General features: G+C 40.4%; 1 protein-coding gene across 2 annotated transcripts in view; it reads right to left on the bottom strand.

Moving 5' to 3' along the window:
* PLS1 (plastin 1) overlaps positions 1–22,403 on the bottom strand; it is an 82,170-nt gene that overhangs the window by 13,656 nt on the left and 46,111 nt on the right. For both annotated transcript variants that reach the window (XM_042458963.1, XM_042458964.1), the window contains exons 6-12: positions 21,661–21,742; positions 18,386–18,551; positions 18,145–18,287; positions 14,366–14,461; positions 13,419–13,614; positions 1,245–1,323; positions 358–472 (exon numbers count right to left, since the gene is read on the bottom strand). In XM_042458963.1, the coding sequence (XP_042314897.1) occupies positions 358–472; positions 1,245–1,323; positions 13,419–13,614; positions 14,366–14,461; positions 18,145–18,287; positions 18,386–18,551; positions 21,661–21,742 (877 nt within the window). The remainder of the gene's footprint in view (positions 1–357; positions 473–1,244; positions 1,324–13,418; positions 13,615–14,365; positions 14,462–18,144; positions 18,288–18,385; positions 18,552–21,660; positions 21,743–22,403) is intronic.

Genomic DNA, 22,403 nt, shown 5'->3' with positions numbered 1-22,403 from the left:
TGCTTAGCATTCCTGAACACCTGGCCATACTGAATGGAGCTGATATGAGTTAACTACCAAAGTATCTTTAAAGCACTAGGTTAGGTTTGGTTAAGGCTGGTAAATTTTCTACAAGTTCTACCGCCCAACCTCATGATTCATTCACTTTTACCCCAAATTATCTTCTAATTTTCTGGTTTCTATCTGAAGATGCCCAATAGGTTGTTGGGATCTTACACACACACACACACTCACAACCGTCCTAATAAGTTATTTAAGCAAAGGTTATAACAATTAAGGATACCAATTCAATTTATATTAATATACTTCAATGATTAATGGTTTTTGTAAATTCTAATACAGATTTTTTTTACCAACCTTTTTCATGTTTCCCCCATGAGCAGGATATGGTGGTTTGTTAACATGATTCCATTCTACCGGTACACGGATCATTTCATACAGCTGAAAGATTACTAAAGCATCCGCAAGGTCACTGGGCAAAGTGCAGAGAAAGGATGGGGGGAAAAGATCTTTACAAGACTATCAATCCATAGATGAGCCAACAGGGTGCTCAGTAAATTATTCTCATGTTCAGTTTCTAACTCGCCTATATTTTTTCATTACTTAGCATCACCTCATGTATTGATAATACTGGTCCAAATTATTGTGTTATCATCAATCATTGAAATACGAAATCTTATAGATTACACCAGCAGTTGCAAGTGATGATGGGAGATGAAATCCAACTACTTCAGGCAAGCCACATATTTCCTTTCTGTGGGTTACACTGTAAGCAGTAGGAGTATTGCCACCATTGATCTGAACCCAAATGAAAACCCTCACTAGTGCAGTTGCACTGGATAACGCTGTTGTGCAAGAGTTTACACATCCTCTTATAGGCGTTAATAGTGGTGATATGTCGAATCTCTTCTGGCAGGTCATTCCATACTTCTACAATTGCCAACTCTGTACAAACAGTGCATCCCATAATCCCTTTCCACTGATTCCTTAACACCTGTCACACAGCTTATGTGATCCTGCACAAAAGGGCCGGAGGAAAGAAGGTAGACACTGGTGGTGCTGTGTTGGTCCCTCAGTATTGATTGTAGGAGCTATGTATTTCAGGGCTTGGCATAACTATACAATCTTAAGCCCCATTTTAAGCACCATGGATGTAAAAGAATGTTTCCTGGCAGATGCTAGTAAAAGATAAATGCATCCTACATTAAAAGGACAAACTGTCAAGAATACTGTAAAAAAATTACCTGTACAAATGGTTAATATAAGGTGTTACACCCAATGAATTCATCCAGTTTCTAAATGTGCGTTCTTCCTTACTTTCCCCTATAGCAAAAAGGTACATAGTGTATTAGAACACACATTTGCGTATTTGATGTTTAATTGCCATTAATCTGATAGTAAAAAATACTGTATCTTTTCCTGTAGAGTGACCTGACAAACTGTCAGCTTTTACATCTGACCTGACAAACTGTCAAAGGCTGGATGGCTGGGTATAAATAGAGAAGGTTTCAGAAGGTAGAAGAGATCCCTATAAAAAATATAATTCCTTATGATACAGAGAGATGCAGAAATGCTAGTATACATAGGGTACTTTACTATGTAACTCTATGTAAACCGCTTTGATCTTTTTGGAAAAGCGGTATATAAATAAAATTTATTATTATTTTTATTATTATTTGAGACTTGTAGATGACAAGGAGTGAAAGATTATTAAAATTATAAAATGAAACCAAGTACAAATGCCTTATTTCTTCTTCGTGGTCTCTGTGAATCACACAAATGGGTTTTTAATGTGCCTGCACAGTTAGCTCGGAAACTTTTAGAATCTCTAGGCAAAACTTAGTAGCCACCTTCTTTGGGGATAGATTAAGGCCCTATCTTAACACCTGAGCCTCAATAACATCCAACTCTTGGGTATTCAAGACTGTCTGTAGGGGATATACCCTTGAGTTCACTGAGATCCCTGTCACTGCAGTTTTTTGCCCCACTAACCCCTCAGACACCCTTCTTGACGAAGTGCGCACACTCTTGGAAAAAGGTGCTATCGAACCCGTGGATCCATTGTGGTCTCGATACTGTTTCTTTTCCTGCTATTTTACTGTCCCCAAAAGTGACTCTGGTCTGAGACCCATCCTGGACTTGCATCAATTAAATACTTTCATTGTTTATTGCCGATTTAGAATGCTAACCCTTGCTTCCATTCTGCCACTCTTGCAGAAAGGCTGCTGGTTCGCAACACTCAACCTGAAGGATGCTTATTTCCATGTTGGAATTCGAGAGGACCATCGGCGCTTTCTCGCCTTCGCCATCAGTACTGAGATGTTCCAATACAGAGTCCTTCCCTTTGGACTGTCTTTGGCACCGAGGGTGTTCACAAAGTGCATGGCACCAGTTGTAACTTATCTATACCAACAGAGGATCACAGGCTTCCCTTATTTGGACGATTGGCTGTTCACCGCCCCATTCCGAGACCAGATATTTCAAGATATCCTCTTACACTTGTTGGGTCTCATGATTAATGTCGACAAGTCTCACCTGAACCCATCCAAGCAGGTGAGGTTCATTGGGATGACACTCGACTCAGAGACATGAATGGCCTATCTCCCAGAAGACAGATACCAGGCCCTTTCCCATGCAGTTTGGGTTTGCTTTCCTAACAGAGAAATACAAGTACGTCTGGTTCAGGTCACATTAGGCCACATGGCATCGACCACCTCCATGGGCGAGACTTCACCTCAGGCCTCTTCAGTCATGGTTTCTCTCTGTATTCGACCCCGTGTCAGATTCTCCATCCAAGTTCCTCACCATTCCAAGATCGGTTCAGAGAGCCTTGCGCTGGTGGCTTGAACCCGACAACGTTTGCGTCGGAATGCCCTTTCTGCCTCCGCAGGCAGAGATCACCCTCACCACAGACACTTCCTTAGAGGATTGGGGCGCCCACATCGTGGGCTTCACAGTCAAGGACAGGTGGTCGCCATCCAAAAAGCAGCTGCACATCACCGCATTGGAGATGCTTGCCGTAGAAAAGGCTCTCAGGTCTTTCCAGAAACTCCTTGCTAGGAAGGTAGTACTTCTCCTGACGGACAACACCACCATCATGTACTACCTGAACAAGCAAGGAGGAACAAAGTCCCAGATGCTTCTGCAAATAACACTTCACATCTGGGATTGGTGCATCCAAAATGCGATCCTACTCTAGTCCATTCACCTTCCTGGAGATGAGAACAACCTGGCAGACCAGCTGAGTAGGTACTCCAACCCTTGCCAAGAGTGGCATCTCCACCCCAAGATGGTAGACTTTCTCTTCCAACTTTTGGGCGAACCAACAATCGGCCTCTTTGCTTCACCCTTCAACACTCACTGTCCAAGATTTTGCTCTCGAATCCGGTCACTCGATTCTCAAGGAGACGCTTTTCAGCTCGAGTGGTCCGGCGAGATAATGTATGTTTTCCCTCCGTTCCCTCTCATCACGAGGGTAGTGTCCAAAATGATTGCGGACTGGACAGATGCCATCTTTATGACTCCATGGTGGCCGAGACAGCCTTGGTTTGCACCACTTCTCCATCTGTCTTGAAGGATGCTCCTCCATTTGGAGTTCCGGCCCACCCAAACATGGACAACCTACCGTTGGTGGCTTGGAGGATTCAGAAGCCTTGCCCGAATCCATCCAGACAGTGATCTCGGCAGCACAAAAACTGTCTACGCAACATTCATACCAGTTTAAATGAAAAAAAGTTTGTGGACTTTCTTTCTCAGAAAGATGTTCATCCATCCCAAGCATCGGTCCCGATAGTCCTCCAGTTTTTGATGTTCTTGGCAGATTCGGGACTCTGTCTGAACTCCATTAAGCGCTACTTGTCGGCGATTTGTTCTAAGTTTCATATGGAAGGCAGGCCTTCCCTTTTCAAGGCCCCTTTAGTGAAAAGGTTCCTCCGTGGATTCAACAACCTCCATCCTCCATCCTCGGTACCGACACTGGCCTGGAGTTTAGCTCTTGTACTGTCCTGGTTGGCATCCAAGCCCTTTGAGCCTATGGCCACTATGGACTTGAGGTTGCTGACCTGGAAAACACCATTCCTTGTGGCCATCACCTCTGCTCGCCATGCACATGAACTCTGTGCTTTACGCATGGACCAACCTTATATCCGTTTCCACAAGGACAAAGTGGTCCTCCGTACCAACATTACCTTTTTGCCTAAGGTGGTGTCAGCTTTTCACATGAATCAGGACATTGTGATGCCGACTTTGGCCCTGAACCCGACCACTGAGGCTGAGTGCCAGCTCCATACGTTGGACATTCAGAGGGCACTGGCCTTTTATTTGGACAGAACCTTGGGTTCAAGGCGCTCCTAGCAGGTATTTGTGTGCTACTTGGAGACTAAGAAGGGACTACCTGCGACTGCACAAAGGTTTTCCAAATGGGTGGCTGGTACCATCCACCTCTACTATGAACTGTCTGGTAGACCTCTTCCAGCTTGGGTTCGGGCCCATGCAACTCAAGCGGTAGCTGCATCCTCCGCTGTTTTGACTGCGGTGCCCCTGGAGGATGTCTGCAAAGCTGTTGTCTGGTCCCAGCCTCTGACTTTCATCAAACATTACAGGCTGGACACCAGGGCTAGACAAGATGCAGCTTTTGGGAGGGCAGTGTTGCTTTCTTAGTTATATTGAGCCTGTCTCTGCATTCAAAATTCACTGTTTCCCTTGATTTCAATTGAACTGCATGATGATGATGATGATGATGATGATGATGATGATAATAATAATAATAATAATAATAATAATAATATTTATTTGTATACCGCCCTCTGGCAAACCAATCCGGGCGGTTAACAACAGTAAAATATAAAAAATATGACAATTAAAAACACTTTATCCCTCCCCCCCTTAAGACAGTATTAAACAGTATAACATATTAAAAACACAATATCAAGCATAAAAACAGCAGTTAAAACTAAAAACCCTGATATCCCTCTGTTGATCCTCAACCATCACTAAGATGGGGCCATGGGAGGAATGAGGGAATCAGGGGACCTGGGAACCTGGGCCGGGATGGTTAATCTGGAAAGGCCTGCCGGAAGAGATCTGTCTTGACCGCTTTTTTAAAGCTGTCTAATGATGTTATCTGACGGATCTCATCCGGCAGGTCGTTCCAGAGTTTGGGGGCGACAGCAGAGAATGCCCTCTGGGAGGTTGCCGCAAGCCTAGATTTTAGAGGCTGCAGTAAGTTCCTCCCATAATGTTATGAATGTCTTTGACCTTGTTGAAACAGCTAGTTATCTGTTTGAATTCATACACTGATTCATATGTGTGTGGTTATTGCACCCATTTTTTTGAAACTAAACTACTTGAAGTTGTTGCCTTTCAATTTTGGGCATGAAACCAAACTATTTCACACTGTGTGTGTGATAAATACCACTGCAATTGCATTTTGTCTGCATGACTTTATTGTTGTTTAATAAAGACAATTTGTTTGATCTTATATCTGGTGTCGTGACACTCCCTCCTCCACTGACTTTAGCTTGTCAGTCTACCCATTTGTGTGATTCGCAGAGACCACAAAAAAGGAGGACAGGTTGCTCACCTGTAGCGGTATGTCTTTGAGTGGTCATCTGCGAAATCACACAAATCCCACCCATCCTTCCCTCAGTGTGCTGCTCATCATTGCTGTTTTTGCTGTCGCTTTTTGCGCGGCTTACTTGGAACTGGACAAGAACGGGTCCAACAGGGGCATTATATGGGATGGGCAGAGCTACCGCCAAAAAGTTGCAAAAAGTTGCAAACTAAGTTTTGCCTAGAGGTTCTAGATGTTTCTGAGCTAACTGCGCAGGTGCAGTAAAAACCCATTTGTGTGAATTCGCAGATGATCACTCAAAGAAATACCATTACAGGTGAGCAACCTGTCCATACCAATCCTGCTCCAAAGAGTCTAGTTTATAAATGTGGGGTAATCCTTCTTTTTCCAAAAATAACTATTTTGGCAGAGAAGCAAAGAGTTGTGGAAGGCCACACAAGCTGCATTCTGAATATATGTCTTCTGAGTCTAAGCCCACTACTCAATCCACTACACCAAACACAAGCTCAATAATATTACAGTATTTACATAGAGTTTGTCAATGCCATGTTAACATTATACTACATATTTCCACCTCCCTTTTCCTCATAACAGACCATTTCCTGTCAGTACCTCTCAGAAGTAGTGGCACTGCTATTTGACAATTAAAGGTTCTGCACAAGAAAACAGCTAGTTGAAAGGATGCAGAACACATATCGGCTGGCATCCTATTGGTTAGTACCAACTGGAGTAGATCCATTCAATCAAATGTTAAATGGTAAGCCACCACATAGATAAATCTAATTAATTCAACGGGTCTAGTCAAGTCAAGATTAAAAGAGAATTTAGACAATTTAGTGTTAAGGAAGAAACAAAGTAATGTAGCACAAAACTGCACAAACAGTACTTCTAGCTGTTCTGTTCCAGACAAAGTTTAACTACAGCGAAAACAGGCGTAATCCAAAGTATCTGGCTTAATATCACAGGAAATGAAATACTCTGTGGAAATATCCTAATGAAAATACGGCCTTAATTCATAAACTTTAACTCTGGAGGTTCTGTTATGAATTAAATTATGTAGCATGTGGTTTTCACAGTACTGAACTGTTCTCACTATTTTGGCCACTGGCATCTCAGTGGGTTTCTATAGTTGGGTCTATGTGTGCAGAAGAACAAGCTGGGAATGAGATGGTAGAGATCTGAGAAAAATAGCTGATTGCACCATTTCAAATTGGAGGTAAAGGATCACATTTTTAATGCTCTTTTGAAAAATTCCCTGCAAACAGAAAATTAGAATGGGGAACTAACTGCACTAGGAACACTTTCCTGGATGGACATTTTTTTATTTGCAGGTTGGAAGTTTTACATTAGTGGGCGTTCATACGTACAGTCGGCCCTTCTTATACACTGATTTTTTTATACATGGATTCAAGCATCCATGGTTTGAAAATGTTCCAAAAAAGTATAAATTTCAAATATCAAACCTTGATTTTCAATTTTTTATAAGGGACACCATTTTGCTATATCATTTTATTTAATGGGACTTGAGCATCCATGGATTTTGTTATACATGGGGATCTTGGAACCAAACCCCAGCGTATAACAAGGGTCCACTGTAGTTCCATTTTCTGTAGCCTGAAATGATATTATTATTATTTACTCTGCAATTTGTGTAATTTCATTCTGCTATATGGTCCTAAACGCCAGTGTTTATAGCAAAGGAATATATCTCTTTCAAAATTTCCCCCTAAATGTCAGTTATATATCTTTTAATTTATTACTCTAACCTTTTCAGTCATTCATGCTTGTTAGCAAATTCATTTATCTATACCTGACACTATTACACATTATCATATAAAATGTTTAAATTGTTTTTAAAAATCTGCACCAATAATAGTGCAATGCCATACATGTCTGCTCCTCAAAAATAAGACCCAGGTAAGTGGGAACAGAAGAGAAACCTAAATCAATGACATGTGAATGTGTAGACATTAGTTCCTATGCAAAGCAGCATACATGTATGTTTCTTTTTTTTACTTTTCAGCATAATTTAATTATTTTGATATTTGGAGGAGGAAACAAAAAATAAAGCAACTTTTATGCACAAGTTTTATATATGCAGAGCTCTATAAAACATCTCTGCCCATGGCAGATTGGTTTGTGATACTCAAATTCAGAGGTATTCTTTATCCAGCTGTTTACTTATGAGAAAAAAAGTTTATAAAAACTGGTCCACTATCAATGGCCCAACAGCCATAATGTATGTAGGGTCAACAATTAAAATGAGTTTTTAACATTTGTATGAAATAAAAATTTGACTAATTGAAATATATTTTGAACATTTTAAGACAACTAGCAAATGCTTCCAGCAAAGCTTATTACAGAAAGCATAGAAGTGTGCTAAAGGAAGTATTCATAGATGCTAAAGGAAATATTCAGCAATTTCATTCACACTGAGAATTAAAATGGCATGCTGAACAATGCCAGAAAAAAACCCACTCTAGACAAATAGGAGCAATAGCGTGCAAGTTGAAAGAATGCAATTTTGACTAAAAGGAACTGTGGAACTAAAAATAACACACTATATTTAATATGCCACTCTAAATAAGATTCTTTGTTATAAAGGACATTAGAATTGTTAGGCTTTCAGATGGTTGAAAACTGGACAGCATTTCATTATGTTCCCCTGCCCAGTCCCTCTCTTTTTCATTGACTTGGTTTCATTGTCCAAAATATACCTTCTGGGAATGTATGTTATTTTTTATGTGTCAGAAGGGTAAAATAATGGGAAAATCACAGAAACTGGGGCACATGTACATTTCTCTTCTGTAGCCATCAAACTATGTTGCAATGTATTACTGTATACTGAGTGAATAAGCAAGAAGGGACATGGGCTACATGACAACTCTCTCTCTCTCAAGTTAGCAGACTGTGTACAATAGAAATGCCGAAGTATCTTCAGGCAGAATTTTATTTGTGACATTTCTTATGACTGAAAAACGTTTTGTCCTTCAGCAATACAAATGCTAACATTGGAGCAACAGCCTGCCTTACAGTGACTTTCTCTGAAGAGGCCAGCCACAGATGCTGGCGAAACGTCAGGAAGAAACTCTGCTAGAACATGGCCACATAGCCTGAAAAACCCACAAAAAACTAAGCCTGCCTTACATTTCTATACAGTATTTGATGGGTAAGTCACAATTTCTGAAATCTCAAACATTCCTCTTTCATGGCTGTTCACACATTGTATAGTCAATTGATCTGATTTACATTAATGAAACAGACAAACAGGTTTACAGCAGAATTCTCTGTTTTGGAGGTTCATGTCAATTGAGCATAGCCAAAGAAGAGAGGAACTCAAATCCTGCAAAAGGTGGTTCTGGCCAGTTACACATGCCTTAGTTGCCTTCATATTAGAATACAGTGGTACCCCGGGTTACGAATGTAATTCGTTCCACGGCGCCGTTCGTAACCCGAAAGATTTCGCTAGCCGAAAAAGCCATAGCCGCTAGCGCTGAAAGCCATGATTTCGTGCGAAAAAGCGCCGAAAAGCACCAAAATTTTTTCGTAAGCCGAAAAAAAAAAACCGTAACCCGGAACAGTTTTTTCCTATTTAATTTTTTCGTATCCCGGAAATTTCGTAACGCGGTGATTTCGTATCCCGGGGTACCACTGTATTACACTCCACTAGTACATTGAAAAGACTTCAAAAAGTGCACCTGGTGCAATATATAGTGGCCAGAATTCTTTGAAATTTCTACTTTGTCTTTGACTACTTTGAATTCTTTGAAATGTCTACTGATCTGATACTACCTGCCCAAGCTCAGTATTAGTACACTCGTCCCTCCACATTCGCTGGGGTTAGGGGCACAGGACCCCCGTGAATGTGGAAAAACCAGTTGGTGGCAGTTGGCATTGTGCAGCTCCACAGTGACGGCTGAACTGCAGCACCCATCGATGCTTGCTAGAGCTGCTAGGAATTGAATTGAGCTTGGAAGCAAAGCAGAAGCCAGTGGAGTTGATACAAGACCACCAACATGTGCTCTCTAAAGCACACACAATCTGGTTGTGGTACTTTGCACAAGCTGTAGTCCTGAATACTCTTCTACACAAGTTCCACACAAAGTGTACTACAGTAGTCTAATTAGGAGGTAAGGAAGGCATGAACCTTTGTGGCTAAATCAGCCCTCCTTAAGAGGCACATCTGGTACACCAACTAAAGCTGAGAAAATGCACTTTTGGCCACAGCAGCCACAAGGCCTTCAGATGCACCCTTAAGTGCAGCCAGCAACCCATTTGTGGAGCTCTCCTAATCTCTGACATTGTTGTTGACAGCACATGTTTGACTGTATATTGTCAGACACTTAAGAGATTTTAGCTGTGTGTTATCTTTGTGGACCACTGCTTGCTACATCACTTTTTAAAAATGATTTTTATAATTATGTCTTTTAAAAGTATTATATCAAGATTATGTTTGATTGTTGTGAACTGCTCTGCAGGTTCTTCTGGGGGCCAGCAGGTAGTATATGAACATTTATAGAACTGCTTCTATTAAAGTCAGTATATGAATGTTTCTATAAATCAATGTCATTTTATTGTGTTGAATCCAGAGTTGCACTCAGCAGACATCTACTGGTACTGAATGAACTAGGAGGCAACATTTGCCATTTCCTTCTTCCTGCTACATCCTCCTGTAACTACTGAAAAGCTGTTCAAGAAGGTTCAAAATAATGTCAAAGATGGTGCTGAGGGCTGAGAAGGTTAAAGGGAAATTGGTGGAAATCACAACCTTGTTCCTTTCCTTTAGAGGAGGGGTGGGCAACTGTGGGAGGCTAGGGTGCCAAATTAACCATCTATTCTAAAACTTGGAGGGGCATACTCTTCACTGCAACCCTCCACATTTTTTTTAAATTGAACGGGGGCATTTTGACCAGATTTTTAGAGCCTCTCGGCCTTTCAGGTTCTTCCATTTTATGCTCAGGAGAGGCCTTTTTAATAATAGAAAGTGACCAGAACTCATTTCCAGTTCACTTCTTGGTTTTTTTTTAAAAAATATTTTTAAAAAGGGTTCTCCAAGGGGTGGAACCATGGCAAAGATGCTCCCATGTCCCATGAGGGCATCTGGGGGTGTTTTAAGGCAATTTTAAAGCCCTATATGCATGCCCTGGCATACAGTGGGGGGATACACTCTCCCCGCGTTAGAGAGAAGCCTCAACTGGAATCTAGTTTCTTAAATCTAAGGAAGGATGCCTTTTGCTTGTGGAGGGGCACATCTGGATCCAACCCATTTTATTAACAAAATAATTTTCATTAAATTAGAACTCAAGCCCTTTGAGAGAGAGAAGAGTCATGCTTTTTTGTGGGTTTTTTGGGCTATGTGGCCATGTTCTAGAACATAGCCACATAGCCCGAAAAACCCACAAAAAACTATGGATGCCGGCCATGGAAGCCTTCGACTTCACAGTCATTATACTGCTACAGGTATTCATTGTAGACAACAATGAATTCTTCCTATTGAGAAACTTCTGTACCCAATCTCTCTTGACTATTGCTCTTTGTAAAACTTCAGCTCATATCTCCTACAACAGCCCAATTATCTATACAAGCATAGCTTAAGCTGGGATCCTTTTAATGAATGAATGAATGAATGAATGTGATTAATATTATTTTGTCAGTTGTCACGGCATATTAAAAGAAATATAGCAATATAACCAATACAGGAGAACAGATAGGAAAAAAGCATTCAGAATAATAAAGGGAAGGATGGAGAGAAGGGAGATAAACACATTTACAAGCTAAAGAAAAATACTAAATACAGTACCTACATTAGGAGGGGTCAAATCTGCATTTCATGAAGAAAAATAGGAAAATTATGAATTGTCAGATTATGACAGCTCACCTAAGAAACAACTATCAAGAAATGAATGTCTTCACCATTCATATAATAATATGTGAAATAAACTACGGTCACAAAATAGAGCCTTTGAGGTCCAAACTAGATGAGTTGCTGGGAGATCTGTGATTAATTCTCTATCCACCCTTATCATAACCCACATATACCAAAACAGCCTTGAACTGTATTTGAGGAGTGAATGATTTGCCCTTTTCATCCATGCTGTTTTCCTCATCTAAATTGTCCTACTTTTTGTCTCTTGGGTGAAAAATACTTTCTGACTTGGCTTTTATCACACATCGATCTGCCTCATTCACTGGATTTTATGGGAACTTCAAATAACAATGGCCTCTGTTCATAACCCTCCTTGGTGAGTGTTTATTTCCCTACCACCAATTTCTTTCCCACAAAACATTAAACTAGAAAAGATAGAAAAGCAGCATAGTGCATTCTAAATGCTAGCACAAGCAGCCCTCCATCTGGAAATGTTCACAGACACCATACAGGTAATGAGGTCTCCCTCTGTGGGGCAAATGGCAGCTTTAGGAGAGCACTTTAGATCAGAAAAAAATGAAAAGGAGGGGAGATGCATGGTTAAATACCCACCCCTTGTGTTGTTCCCCTGAACCAAGTCTATCCCCCTGAAGCAGGAGGAATAGTCAACAAGTCCCCCAGTGCTGTCTAATTTGGACCAGAGGCTAGACAAAGCACTGCCAATAACATTTCAGTTAAAGTACATTTGTGCAGATAGTGCAATCTTTATAACTATGCATATTATTTTAAAGAATAGAGGGTATGTTTCATGGCTATAGTAGATGTGGTTTTCAGAGTGCCTTTGTATTTAATGTGTATATGTTAATGCAAAAAGCAGTTGCTGGGGGAAAGCTGGGATCACAGCAGGTAGAGAAGATGACTTTAACCCTTTCTTTTCCTTACTGTGGTCTTGATGAAGCATATTTTTAAAGCTATTTAGATGAGGTAGGGATCACCCACTGGCACCAAACATGTCATGCATAGAGAAAGGAAAGAAATGGAATGCAGTAATTGATCAATTAGTGCAGAGCAGTTTCTTCTCATTTCTTTTGAATGCTGGCCAGGTCACAACTCTAAATAGTCAGCTTCTATGTGCTTAATAATGGACAAATTCTTTTTGCACAGACTGGCCACATATTTAGGACAGATAAATAAAACCCACTCCACACAATGCACAATTAACATAATTGGCTGCCATTGGATGTTATGATGGTTCCTAGCTTAGATGGCATGGAAACAGAATGAGATCATTTTACAAAAAGTAAAAAATATCATAGGAAACTGGCCCTGATCATGAATGTTACTTTCGTGAACAGAGGGTAATGTGCTTATAAATAGCTGCTAGGTCTATTCACTATTATTTATATCGTGTATATTTCACTTTTCCTATAGACAGTGCACTTGGTCCTCCTCTCCACTTTTATCCTCACAGCAACCATGTGAGGAATGTAAGGGTAAGAGACAAAGACTGGACTTAAATGAACCACTGAGGTTCATGATTTCAAATTGGGTCTTCCAAGTTCTTGTCCAAACTCTTAAAAACTGTAAAAGGGTTGATTATATTTGCATTTCCTGCTTGTAAGTTTTATAGAAGCATCTGGATGGTCACTGTTGAAACTATAAGGCTTAGCTACTAGACAGACCCCTGGATGTGTTCCAGCATGGCTTTACTTATATCTATTTTTACATCACACAGCAGTACTTAGCCAGAGTCTAATTCTCTGTGAAAGTGTCTCTGAAGAAGAATGCCAAGGAAATTCTGAATGGACCTATTGGCTGGATATTATTCAGCTCTAACAGGTATATAAGATACACCCTGTTTTTTTTTTAATCAATCTTTGTGGCCATTGGGTCAATTGTGTGGCATCAATTCAGAAAGAAATGCCCACTCTATTTGTAATTGCCTAAGGTGACAAACAATACATGGGGGACAGAACTCACCTTCTAATAAATTGATGTCATATGAAGAGCTTTCAGGCTTTTGCAGGGCAGGGTAGGTGTTAAAGAGGTTTGCTACAAAGGCCATGTTAAGTTTAGGGTTGCCTGCAATCACATCAGTAGGAGTCACAAACTGTTTGCAGCCTAGTTTGTCTGCTTGTTGTAGCATATATTCAGCCCTCTTCAGGTCATTTTCCTCCTAGAAAAAAAATAATCTTAACATTTTTACATGTTTTCATGTAAGATTTATTAGACTTAAAACATAGTTCTAGATGTTTGCTGTTGTTGTTGTGTGTTGTGTGTTGTCAAGTCATTTCAGACCTATGCTGACCCCAAGACCCTTTGACAGGGTTTTCTTCGCAAGTTTCTTCAGGGGGTTTGCCACTGCCATCCTCCAAGGTTGGGAGAGTGTGACTTGCCCAAGGTCACCCAGTGGGTTTAGATGGCTGAACCAGAATTCGAACTCTGGTCTCTAGAGTCATAGTCTAGTGCTCAAAATACTACAGCATGCTGACTTCCCTGTTTAGATATACATGATAAAACAACATTTTTTTATTCATTCAATTTACATCCAACCTTTCTTCCACCATGGGACTCAAAAGCAATTCACAAAATTCAAAATAAAGATTTAGCTAAAAAATTAATATTACATTTAAAAAAAAAGTATTAAAAGCAAATAGTTAAAAACAGTTTAAAATGTATTTTAAAATATCTTTACAAATATACAGGATAAAAACAGCATGTCACTTTCAAATGTGTTCTGCAAGGGGATTGAAAATCAAAGGCCTGCCTAAATTTCAGCTAAAATGTCTGTTAGGCTGTTTTAGATTATATTCAACATGAGAAGACTGTTGATCAACAAAAATGCAACTTGATCCTCAGATTTAGCCTATGTTTATTTAAGTAATTTATAGTTGCTTAGTACAAATACATTTTGCACACACACTTACACTAAGGCCTGAAAGATCAATGGCAATGGCAGCCTCTCCATTGTTGACTCCTTTGGGTGCTATTTGATTGAGTAGATGATAGTAGGCCTTTGAGTCCTGAAATAAACAATGCAAAGGATTAGGCTCCCAATTTACCAGATGACTTTTCAGTTTGCAACAGGTGCGCTTCATTGTCTGTCCTTCTTCATCCCAGAGACCTCTGTGGATTGTGCAGGTTTCAGGATGAACAAGCGATCAGGGTGCCAGGGCATGAAAGAGAAAGTAGGCTTCCCTCTTATCTGTCTTGTGCAGGGTGACCAGATGTCCTCCTTTTCCTGGACATATCCTAGATTTAATCCTTCTGTCCTGGAGGAATCCCAAAATGCCCTCCATTTTGAACATGACTAAGAAGCATGCATTTATATTTATACTAATGTTTTTAGCTTTTATTTGATCACGTCGTACATTTTATGGTGCCTTGTCCTCCTTTGTGGTTAGAACCTCTGGTCACTCTGGTCTTGTAGGTATGGAAGAAGAAATTCCATCACCAACTTCCCTGTCTTGTTCCTGCTGCCATCCTACCTTCCCACCCTACATTTGCTTAGAATTGTCTCTATGTTATTCATGCTTTTTGTTTCATGTACAGTGGGGTCTCAGTATCCATGAACTTGCCATCTGTGGATTCAAGCATCTACGGACAGCAAGCCCTTATTGTCCTCAATTATGGTGCATGCAAGTGTTGTCTCCAGTGGCAGAACATGCGCGCAGCCACATCACCATTGGAAACATGGAAGCTTACCTTAAGTCCCGTTCCCATTGTCCCTAATGGTGGTGCAGCTGCATCCATGCACCGCCACTGGGGACAATGGGGACAATGGGAATTGAGCATCTGTGGATTTTGTATCCGCGGGGGCCCCACTGTCCTCTGTTACAACTTTGGTGGTGTAGCATGAGAACTGCATCCTCAGACTGTTTCAGTGACCAAGGAGGGCATCTCCCCCCTGAATGACTGCCTGAAGTTGGTAATGGATTGGATGAGGGAAAATAGACTTAAGCTGAATCCAAATAAAACGGAGGTACTCATTATAGGTAACCCCAATCCAGGTATGGAGATAAGTTCGCCAGTTTTAGATGAGGTTACACTTCCCCTGAAAGACTGCGTCTGCAGCTTGGAGGTGCTCCTGGATTCGTCGCTTCAACTGTCTTCTCAGATTGATGCGACAGCCAGGTGTGCCTGTTATCAGCTTCGGCTGATACGCCAGTTGCACCCCTACCTGGAGCGTCGTACCTAGAAACGGTCGTACATGCTCTAGTAACCTCTCGCCTTGATTTCTGCAATGCGCTCTACATGGGGCAACCTTTGTGCCACATCCAGAAGCTCCAGTTCAGGGGTAGGCAACTTTTTTGAGCCGGGGGCCGGGTTGCTGTCCCTCAGACAACTGGGGGGCTGAAGCCAAAAAATAAATAATTAATTTTTAAAAAAACTTAAATAAATAAATAAACCGGGACAAATGTAGGACAAAATTTTCAAATGACACTTTTTTAAAAAAAATGGAGGACATGCGAAAAAAATTGCTGATTTTTAAAAAAATGTTACCTAATATAAATGCATGAGGCTTCTATAGACAATTGGCCCCCTTGCCCGCCGCTTGCCCCCCGCTTGCCCGCCTCCTCCTGATAGGCCAAAGGCCCCACACCCTCATGCCAAAGGCCCTGGCAGCAATCGGCGGCAGGACCGGGCTGGGGCCGTCCCAAGGCCTTGCCAGGCCGTATCTGGCCCGCGGGCCATAGGTTGCCTACCCCTGCTCTAATTGATACAAAACATGGCAGCCAAACTGGTTGCCGGAAAATCCAAGTTCGACCATATTACACCTATTTTAAAATCACTACATTGGCTGCCTATTAGCTTCCGGGCACAGTACAAGGTGTTGGTTATCACCTATAAAGCCCTACATAGCCTGGGTCCAGTCTACTTGAAGGAACGCCTCCTCCCATACAATCCTTCCCGTACACTCCGATCCTCCGGGAAAAACCTCTTACAATCTAGAAAGACCAGACTGGCGATGACCTCCCGGAGGTCCTTTTCTATCACCGCTCCAAAAACTTGGAATGACCTGCCGGAAGAGATTCGCCAATTATCCTCACTCGAGGCTTTTAAAAAGGCGACAAAAACCTTTCTCTTCTGGCATGCCTTCTCCAATTGATAATGTTCAGAACCAATTGAATCCCCTTCCTTTTATTATTTTTCTTATTTGTGATTTGTTTTTTAACTTTGATGTATTGTTATGTACTTTTAAAACATTTTTTTACTGTTTAATTTTATAGTTGGGAGGGAGGGTTGGGTCGGGGTCTTGTGGGGCTTGTTGTTTTTATTGTTGTATATTGCATTCACTTTGCTGTTACCCGCCTCAATCCTCAAAGCAGAAGAGGCAGAATATAAATAAATATTTATTGTTGTTGTTGTTGTTGTTGTTATTAGGGAGGGGACAGGGATGGATTTTCTCCTTGATAGACTCCTTATGTGGACTTGGGTTATGGCAGTAAGACCTAGGCCCAGTTCAGAGGCAGAAGGGCATGCCTCATTCCCAGGTGACTGGGAACCTAGCGGTGACTGTGCACCTACATAGAGTCCTCAGCTGTCACTAGTTTTCCTTTGGCAGTCAGGCAACGTCACACAATAGTCAGGTTACTTGCTCCATGATCCAGAACTCATGCCAAGCCAACACTATACAGCTGTTATGAATAAAGTTGTGACCATGTTATACCCAATAAAGTTACTGTTGTGAGTTCATGTACTCTCACTCTCCTCTCTGTGATGACCTCGTAGCTAGAGCTACAAATCTCAGCAACAGTCCTTGAAGTTCACTGCCACATGCATATAAAAGACACCAACTGCAATGGGAGGCTATAGTACAATTGGCTGCATAACTACCTCCCCTAATATAATCCAGACAGAATATACAAGTAAGGTGCAAAACACACTGCAGAAATCATCCAGTTTGAGGCCGCTTTAACTGCCCTGGCTCAATGCTAGTTCTGAGAACTGTAGTTTTGTGAGACATTCAGCCTTCTCTGTCAGAGAGCTCTGGTGGCACAATAAACTACAATTCCCAGGATTCCCTAGCATTGACCCAGAGCAGTTAAAGCAGTCTCAAACTGGATTATTTCTGCAGTGTGTTTTGGACTTAAGTTATTACTGCTCTGAAGTTATTAGGACTAAAGACAAAAAGACAGAATTCATACCAGAAAGCTATTTGGTTTGCAGAAAACAGAAACAATAAATACCAAGGAGGGGGAAATTCTGTGGTAGAGCAACCTGCCCATCAACCTGGCTCAAAGCAGGTCAAGCAAGGAAATTGCAAGGGAATAATTATATATTTTCCCCACCTATTTACTTCAACAGTAGAGCAATAATTACATTAGTTCCAGGTCTGGTGTATCTGGGGCCAACACAGGGACTTGCTGGAGGGATCCAAGGGCTTAGAGTCCTACAGGTCAACGTAAGTTCCCCTAAACACCCCAGCCCTTATAACCAGCAGCAGAATATGCTGTTTCAGTTGACCTCTTGGAAAAGATATAATTGTTTGTTTAACTATTTATTGGCACAGTTTATTTATATGCATTAATTAAATATTTTACATTTTGATGGTGGATGGCAATGCTGTTCCAAAAAAGATATTTCAATGAGGATTTTATGCAGGTAAAACATGATTCCTGTAATGGCATGCGTTGGTTTAGTTCAGATCAAAATCATTGGTTTGTTGTTGTTTTATTCATTAGGGAGTTAGAGCAAAGTATACCTTAATGTCTTGACTAAAGTTGCTTATTTTCTTCCATCCAGCATTATCCAGATGATAGTTAACCCAGCGTAGTAGGAGTTCTTCTGGGGACAATTTCATTAATTGTTCCAATTCTTCTCCATCGTTTAGCAAACCAATAAGAGCTACAAAATAATTGTTAGGAAAGTTGGATTACCTTTTATTATTTAATTTAATCACGGGTTTCAGACTTTAAAATTCCTGGTGGTACTTAATTTCTTACCTTCATTTCTAGAGATTTCTATATCAGCAAAAAGCCCGACTTTAATTATTTGCCACAATAGTCCTAACACCAAATGTGGTTTGCCATCCTTTAGATCTTGTGATCCAATATTTACTACTGTACAACCTATAGCTGATGCAGAATTCAGTGCAAGATCTAAGTTTTCCTAAAAGGAAAAGGAAAAATAAATGTAATTGGAATTTAGGATTTTCACCTTTGAACATCAAAAACTATAATTTGAAAACATACAACTACAATATATGTAAAAGGAACATGGAACAAACTGATAAGGGATAGTTTTTGCACTGAAGCTTCTAACAAGATGGGTGTGGGGCACAATTCCTTTCAGAGTCTCTTTAAACACAGGTTGACAAACTAGAAGTGATTAGTGCATGTATAATTCCATAATATTCAGTATTTTTCTCTGAATTGTCTGCTATCCTCAAAAAGTCTGGAAGCTCTACCAGCCACTGCTATACTTATAACCCGGACTGCTTTCTTAGTACACTTTTAAAAATTAGCCAGATGATTGCCAGATGACATCCATGGTTGGGATTTCCATATGGATAACCCTACCCACCAGAGTTATCAGGCCAAGTGAACTACCAACCTTAAATGGCACAGATCAAAATACAACAAATGGCAGCCCAACACTACTGAAAAGGTCTCTTCTGCTGCTCTGGAACGTGTCCTTGGCTGAACAAAGTAAATGCCACAGTTAGGAAACAGCCAGCCCAGCTTTTCACAGCACAGTATTAGAGGTCTCCTGAGACCTACACTGGCTGCTTTCCTGCTGTGGCAATGCAGCAGAAGAGAAGAAGACCATCACACGCTGAAGAGCTTTTCACAGCTAGATAGGTCACAAATACTGTAACTTGCTCTGGTTTTCAGAGTAAGGCTTTATGGATTAAATTCTTGGGGCATTGCTGCATTATAGAACCTCTGAGCCAAACATCTGGACCCAACTGGTTATGTGGAGAGCAGTGTCAACTGCTTTGTGTGGCCAAGACTACTTTCCACAGGGCCCATCAGCTTTCTGTTTCACTCTCAGAGCAAAACAGAAGCCACTGGTTATGATGGGCAGGAAGTGGCAATTCTTCTCCTTCAGGAAATAAGACTTTGCACTGTTGTCAGTGGCCAACTTCTGCTACCACTCAACAGAGAGTGTACAATGATTCAATATTTTGTGTGGCTAAAACCACATTTTTTAAAAAAAAGGATGAATGAAGCAGTGGGAAAAACAGAGGAGAGTTACAAGTGTTATCCCAAGACCAGACCCCCATTCGCCCCTCATATTTAATAGATTGATAATATTAACAGGGACACTGGGGTGAGTAACCTATGAATGATCATCCCACTGTGGACACCTAGCCACTTTACACTTGTAAACCTGGTTAGCACTAGAGATCTCCCATGGCACCAGCACAATTCCTTTTGTCTTTAGAGGGCGATAATAGGTCATGGCCAAGAAAGGTGCCTGCATGAGCATACACAGGACAGGGACATTCTGGCTAGGGATGCAAATCCTCTGTCTGAGGTATTCACACCAATCACCCAAATATTTACTACAGCTCCTGGCCATTATTTTCCTCTTCGGAATCCATTTAGCAAGAATCCAATCCTTTCATTCCTTGGTTTCTGCCTCCAAGACAAGGTTTTGGGTATAAATGTTAATGCTTAAACAACAGGTCCTTGGTCTAGTTTGAAAACAGGCATACATGCTGCTAGTTTTTTCCCCCCTAGATTCATGATTAGCCATCCTCATCAGTTGGTATATATCACCATTAGCAAAGCCTCTTACTATTGACCTTTTACTACCTTTCTTAGCTCTTGTGTGTGTGTGTGTGTGTGTGTGTGAGTGAGTGTATGTGTTGTTGTGTGTATGTTTCTCATTCCCTTAACAAACTACAAACTCATTTGGAATTGCCTCTGGAGTTCTGTGTGATTTGAATCTGGTATACATAGGGTAAGATCCAAAGATAGTATCCCTGGTCATACTATAATTCTCCTTTGTGATACTATTATAAAAATTCCCCTCTCCCCTTAATTTTTGGGTGCCTTAAGGACTCCTAGCAATTTGGGTAACACAAGTAAGACAGAAGAGCACCAGGACTGCATAAAACTCCATTGATGCAGTAAGACAACTATCCCAACACAATTCTATAGTATTATAGTACCCCATCTGGGTATCAGAAGCATAACCAGTGGGTTGAGAGAGAAAGGAAAAATAAGGGCATTAGTGTAAAGTATGTAAATAGGTGTGTGTTTGTATATTGCTGATGTAACAAGAACCAGACTGAATCTAAACACATAGAAGGAAGGGGCAGCTTGGTCAGAGAGATATACATTACACTGCAGTTAAATCTATGTTATCAAGTCTGGCCAGAATAGGACGGAGGAGAAACCAAGGACTCAGTAAAAAATAAGTATTTAAAAATACCAGAAGGACAGATAAGAGATGAATATCCAAATAATGACTTCATAGAAAGACATTAAATCCCCAAGAAACTCAGGCAGGCATACATGTGTAATATTCTGGAATTGTATTCAAAAGCTTAAGAGGGAGAGCAAGAGAGGTAAAATTAAGAAGAGGAGAGCCATTTTAAAGTGCACATTAATAGTAATATACATTATAAGTTTACAGACATATAGTATGTCTAAACTGTAGGGTAATTGGCTAATTGGGCACACAACATTTTATCAGCCACTGTGATCTCTTGGTTATGGCACATGGATGTGTGAAAAATTATTTGAGGTAGCAACGTAATCTGGCTGAGCAAAAGAGAGAAATAATGACTCTCTCCATCATAAATTATACCCAAAATGTTAGGGTACTCACACAATCACAAGCCACACTACAGTTGCAAAGACTTTGAACACCTCATTTGGGAGATTTATTATTAGATTTCCCCTGGATAGAAAGTGGAAATGTTTTTTGTTCCATAAATGTAGTATCTCTATAACAAAAGTGCTTCTGGAGCAATATGTGTCATACTATGTGCTGCAAATGGGAAATAAATCATACCAGCTTTGCAAAGCAAACAAATGTAGAAAGCCCAGTGCACTACCCATGATCACATATATTAGTTACAAGGTGGTACTGTTTATATAGCACTGTAACAACACAGGTACATATAAGAATTCTAAACTAGGAATTTAATCATCACAATAATTTACTACTGTGAATATTTATCTTACAAAGTTGTTTTATCTGTACTACTAACAAAATTTTGAGGTAGATTTAAGTACTAAAATGTGGGTTGTGTTATACTTACAGATATAGTGAATGGGGTAAGCTTCTTCTTATTAATAACTCTCTCATCAATTGTATCTGGTTGGGATAAGTTAATCATTTTGCTGGGAAAGTAAAGGTCAACGTTTAATAATATCTTTCTGAAAATAAGTTATTAGCTTAATGTAAAAGACAAATGCATTCTTTAACTTAAAAAAGATCTTGACATACTACACTCACCAACATAAACTGCAGCAGAATATCCAGTAGAAGAAGTTTCAAGAAAATAATATAGCGGTTGATTACAGTGTAATGATTGGTGGGTATTTTGCTTTCAAAAGAACCCTGGCATTTGTACAATAGTCCATGTACAAGGATGGTTAAGCTTCCCTCAGTGACTGATAGCATCATCCCTACCAGGATACATTTATAGCACACAAAAAGCTGAAACTCATTCACTTAGAGCTTGTTGACACATATGTGTTCAACCCCCAGTAATTGTACAATAAATGAATGATATGCATCATTGAATGAGCTCTCATGGATCCATTACCAATAACAGAGCTTCTGTAGTACCACTGTCAAAATTCAAATACAATGCTTTCTAGTGGCAAGAGCTTTCACATTCAGCTGACAATCATCAAGTCTTCACAGACATAGATATGAGCATGTGAACAGGCCAGCACTTCATCTAACATTATTCTGGTAATTAGAATCAACTATAGCTCTTCCTTGAAAAACATAGGACATGAAATCTGTCTCATAACAGTGGCTGATATCTAAAAA

Source organism: Sceloporus undulatus, chromosome 3 (assembly GCF_019175285.1).
Source record: "Sceloporus undulatus isolate JIND9_A2432 ecotype Alabama chromosome 3, SceUnd_v1.1, whole genome shotgun sequence".
Classification (NCBI taxonomy): Eukaryota; Metazoa; Chordata; class Lepidosauria; order Squamata; family Phrynosomatidae; genus Sceloporus; species Sceloporus undulatus.
The sequence above is the reverse complement of the archived record's forward strand: the minus strand, read 5'-3'. Positions and strand labels throughout refer to the sequence as shown.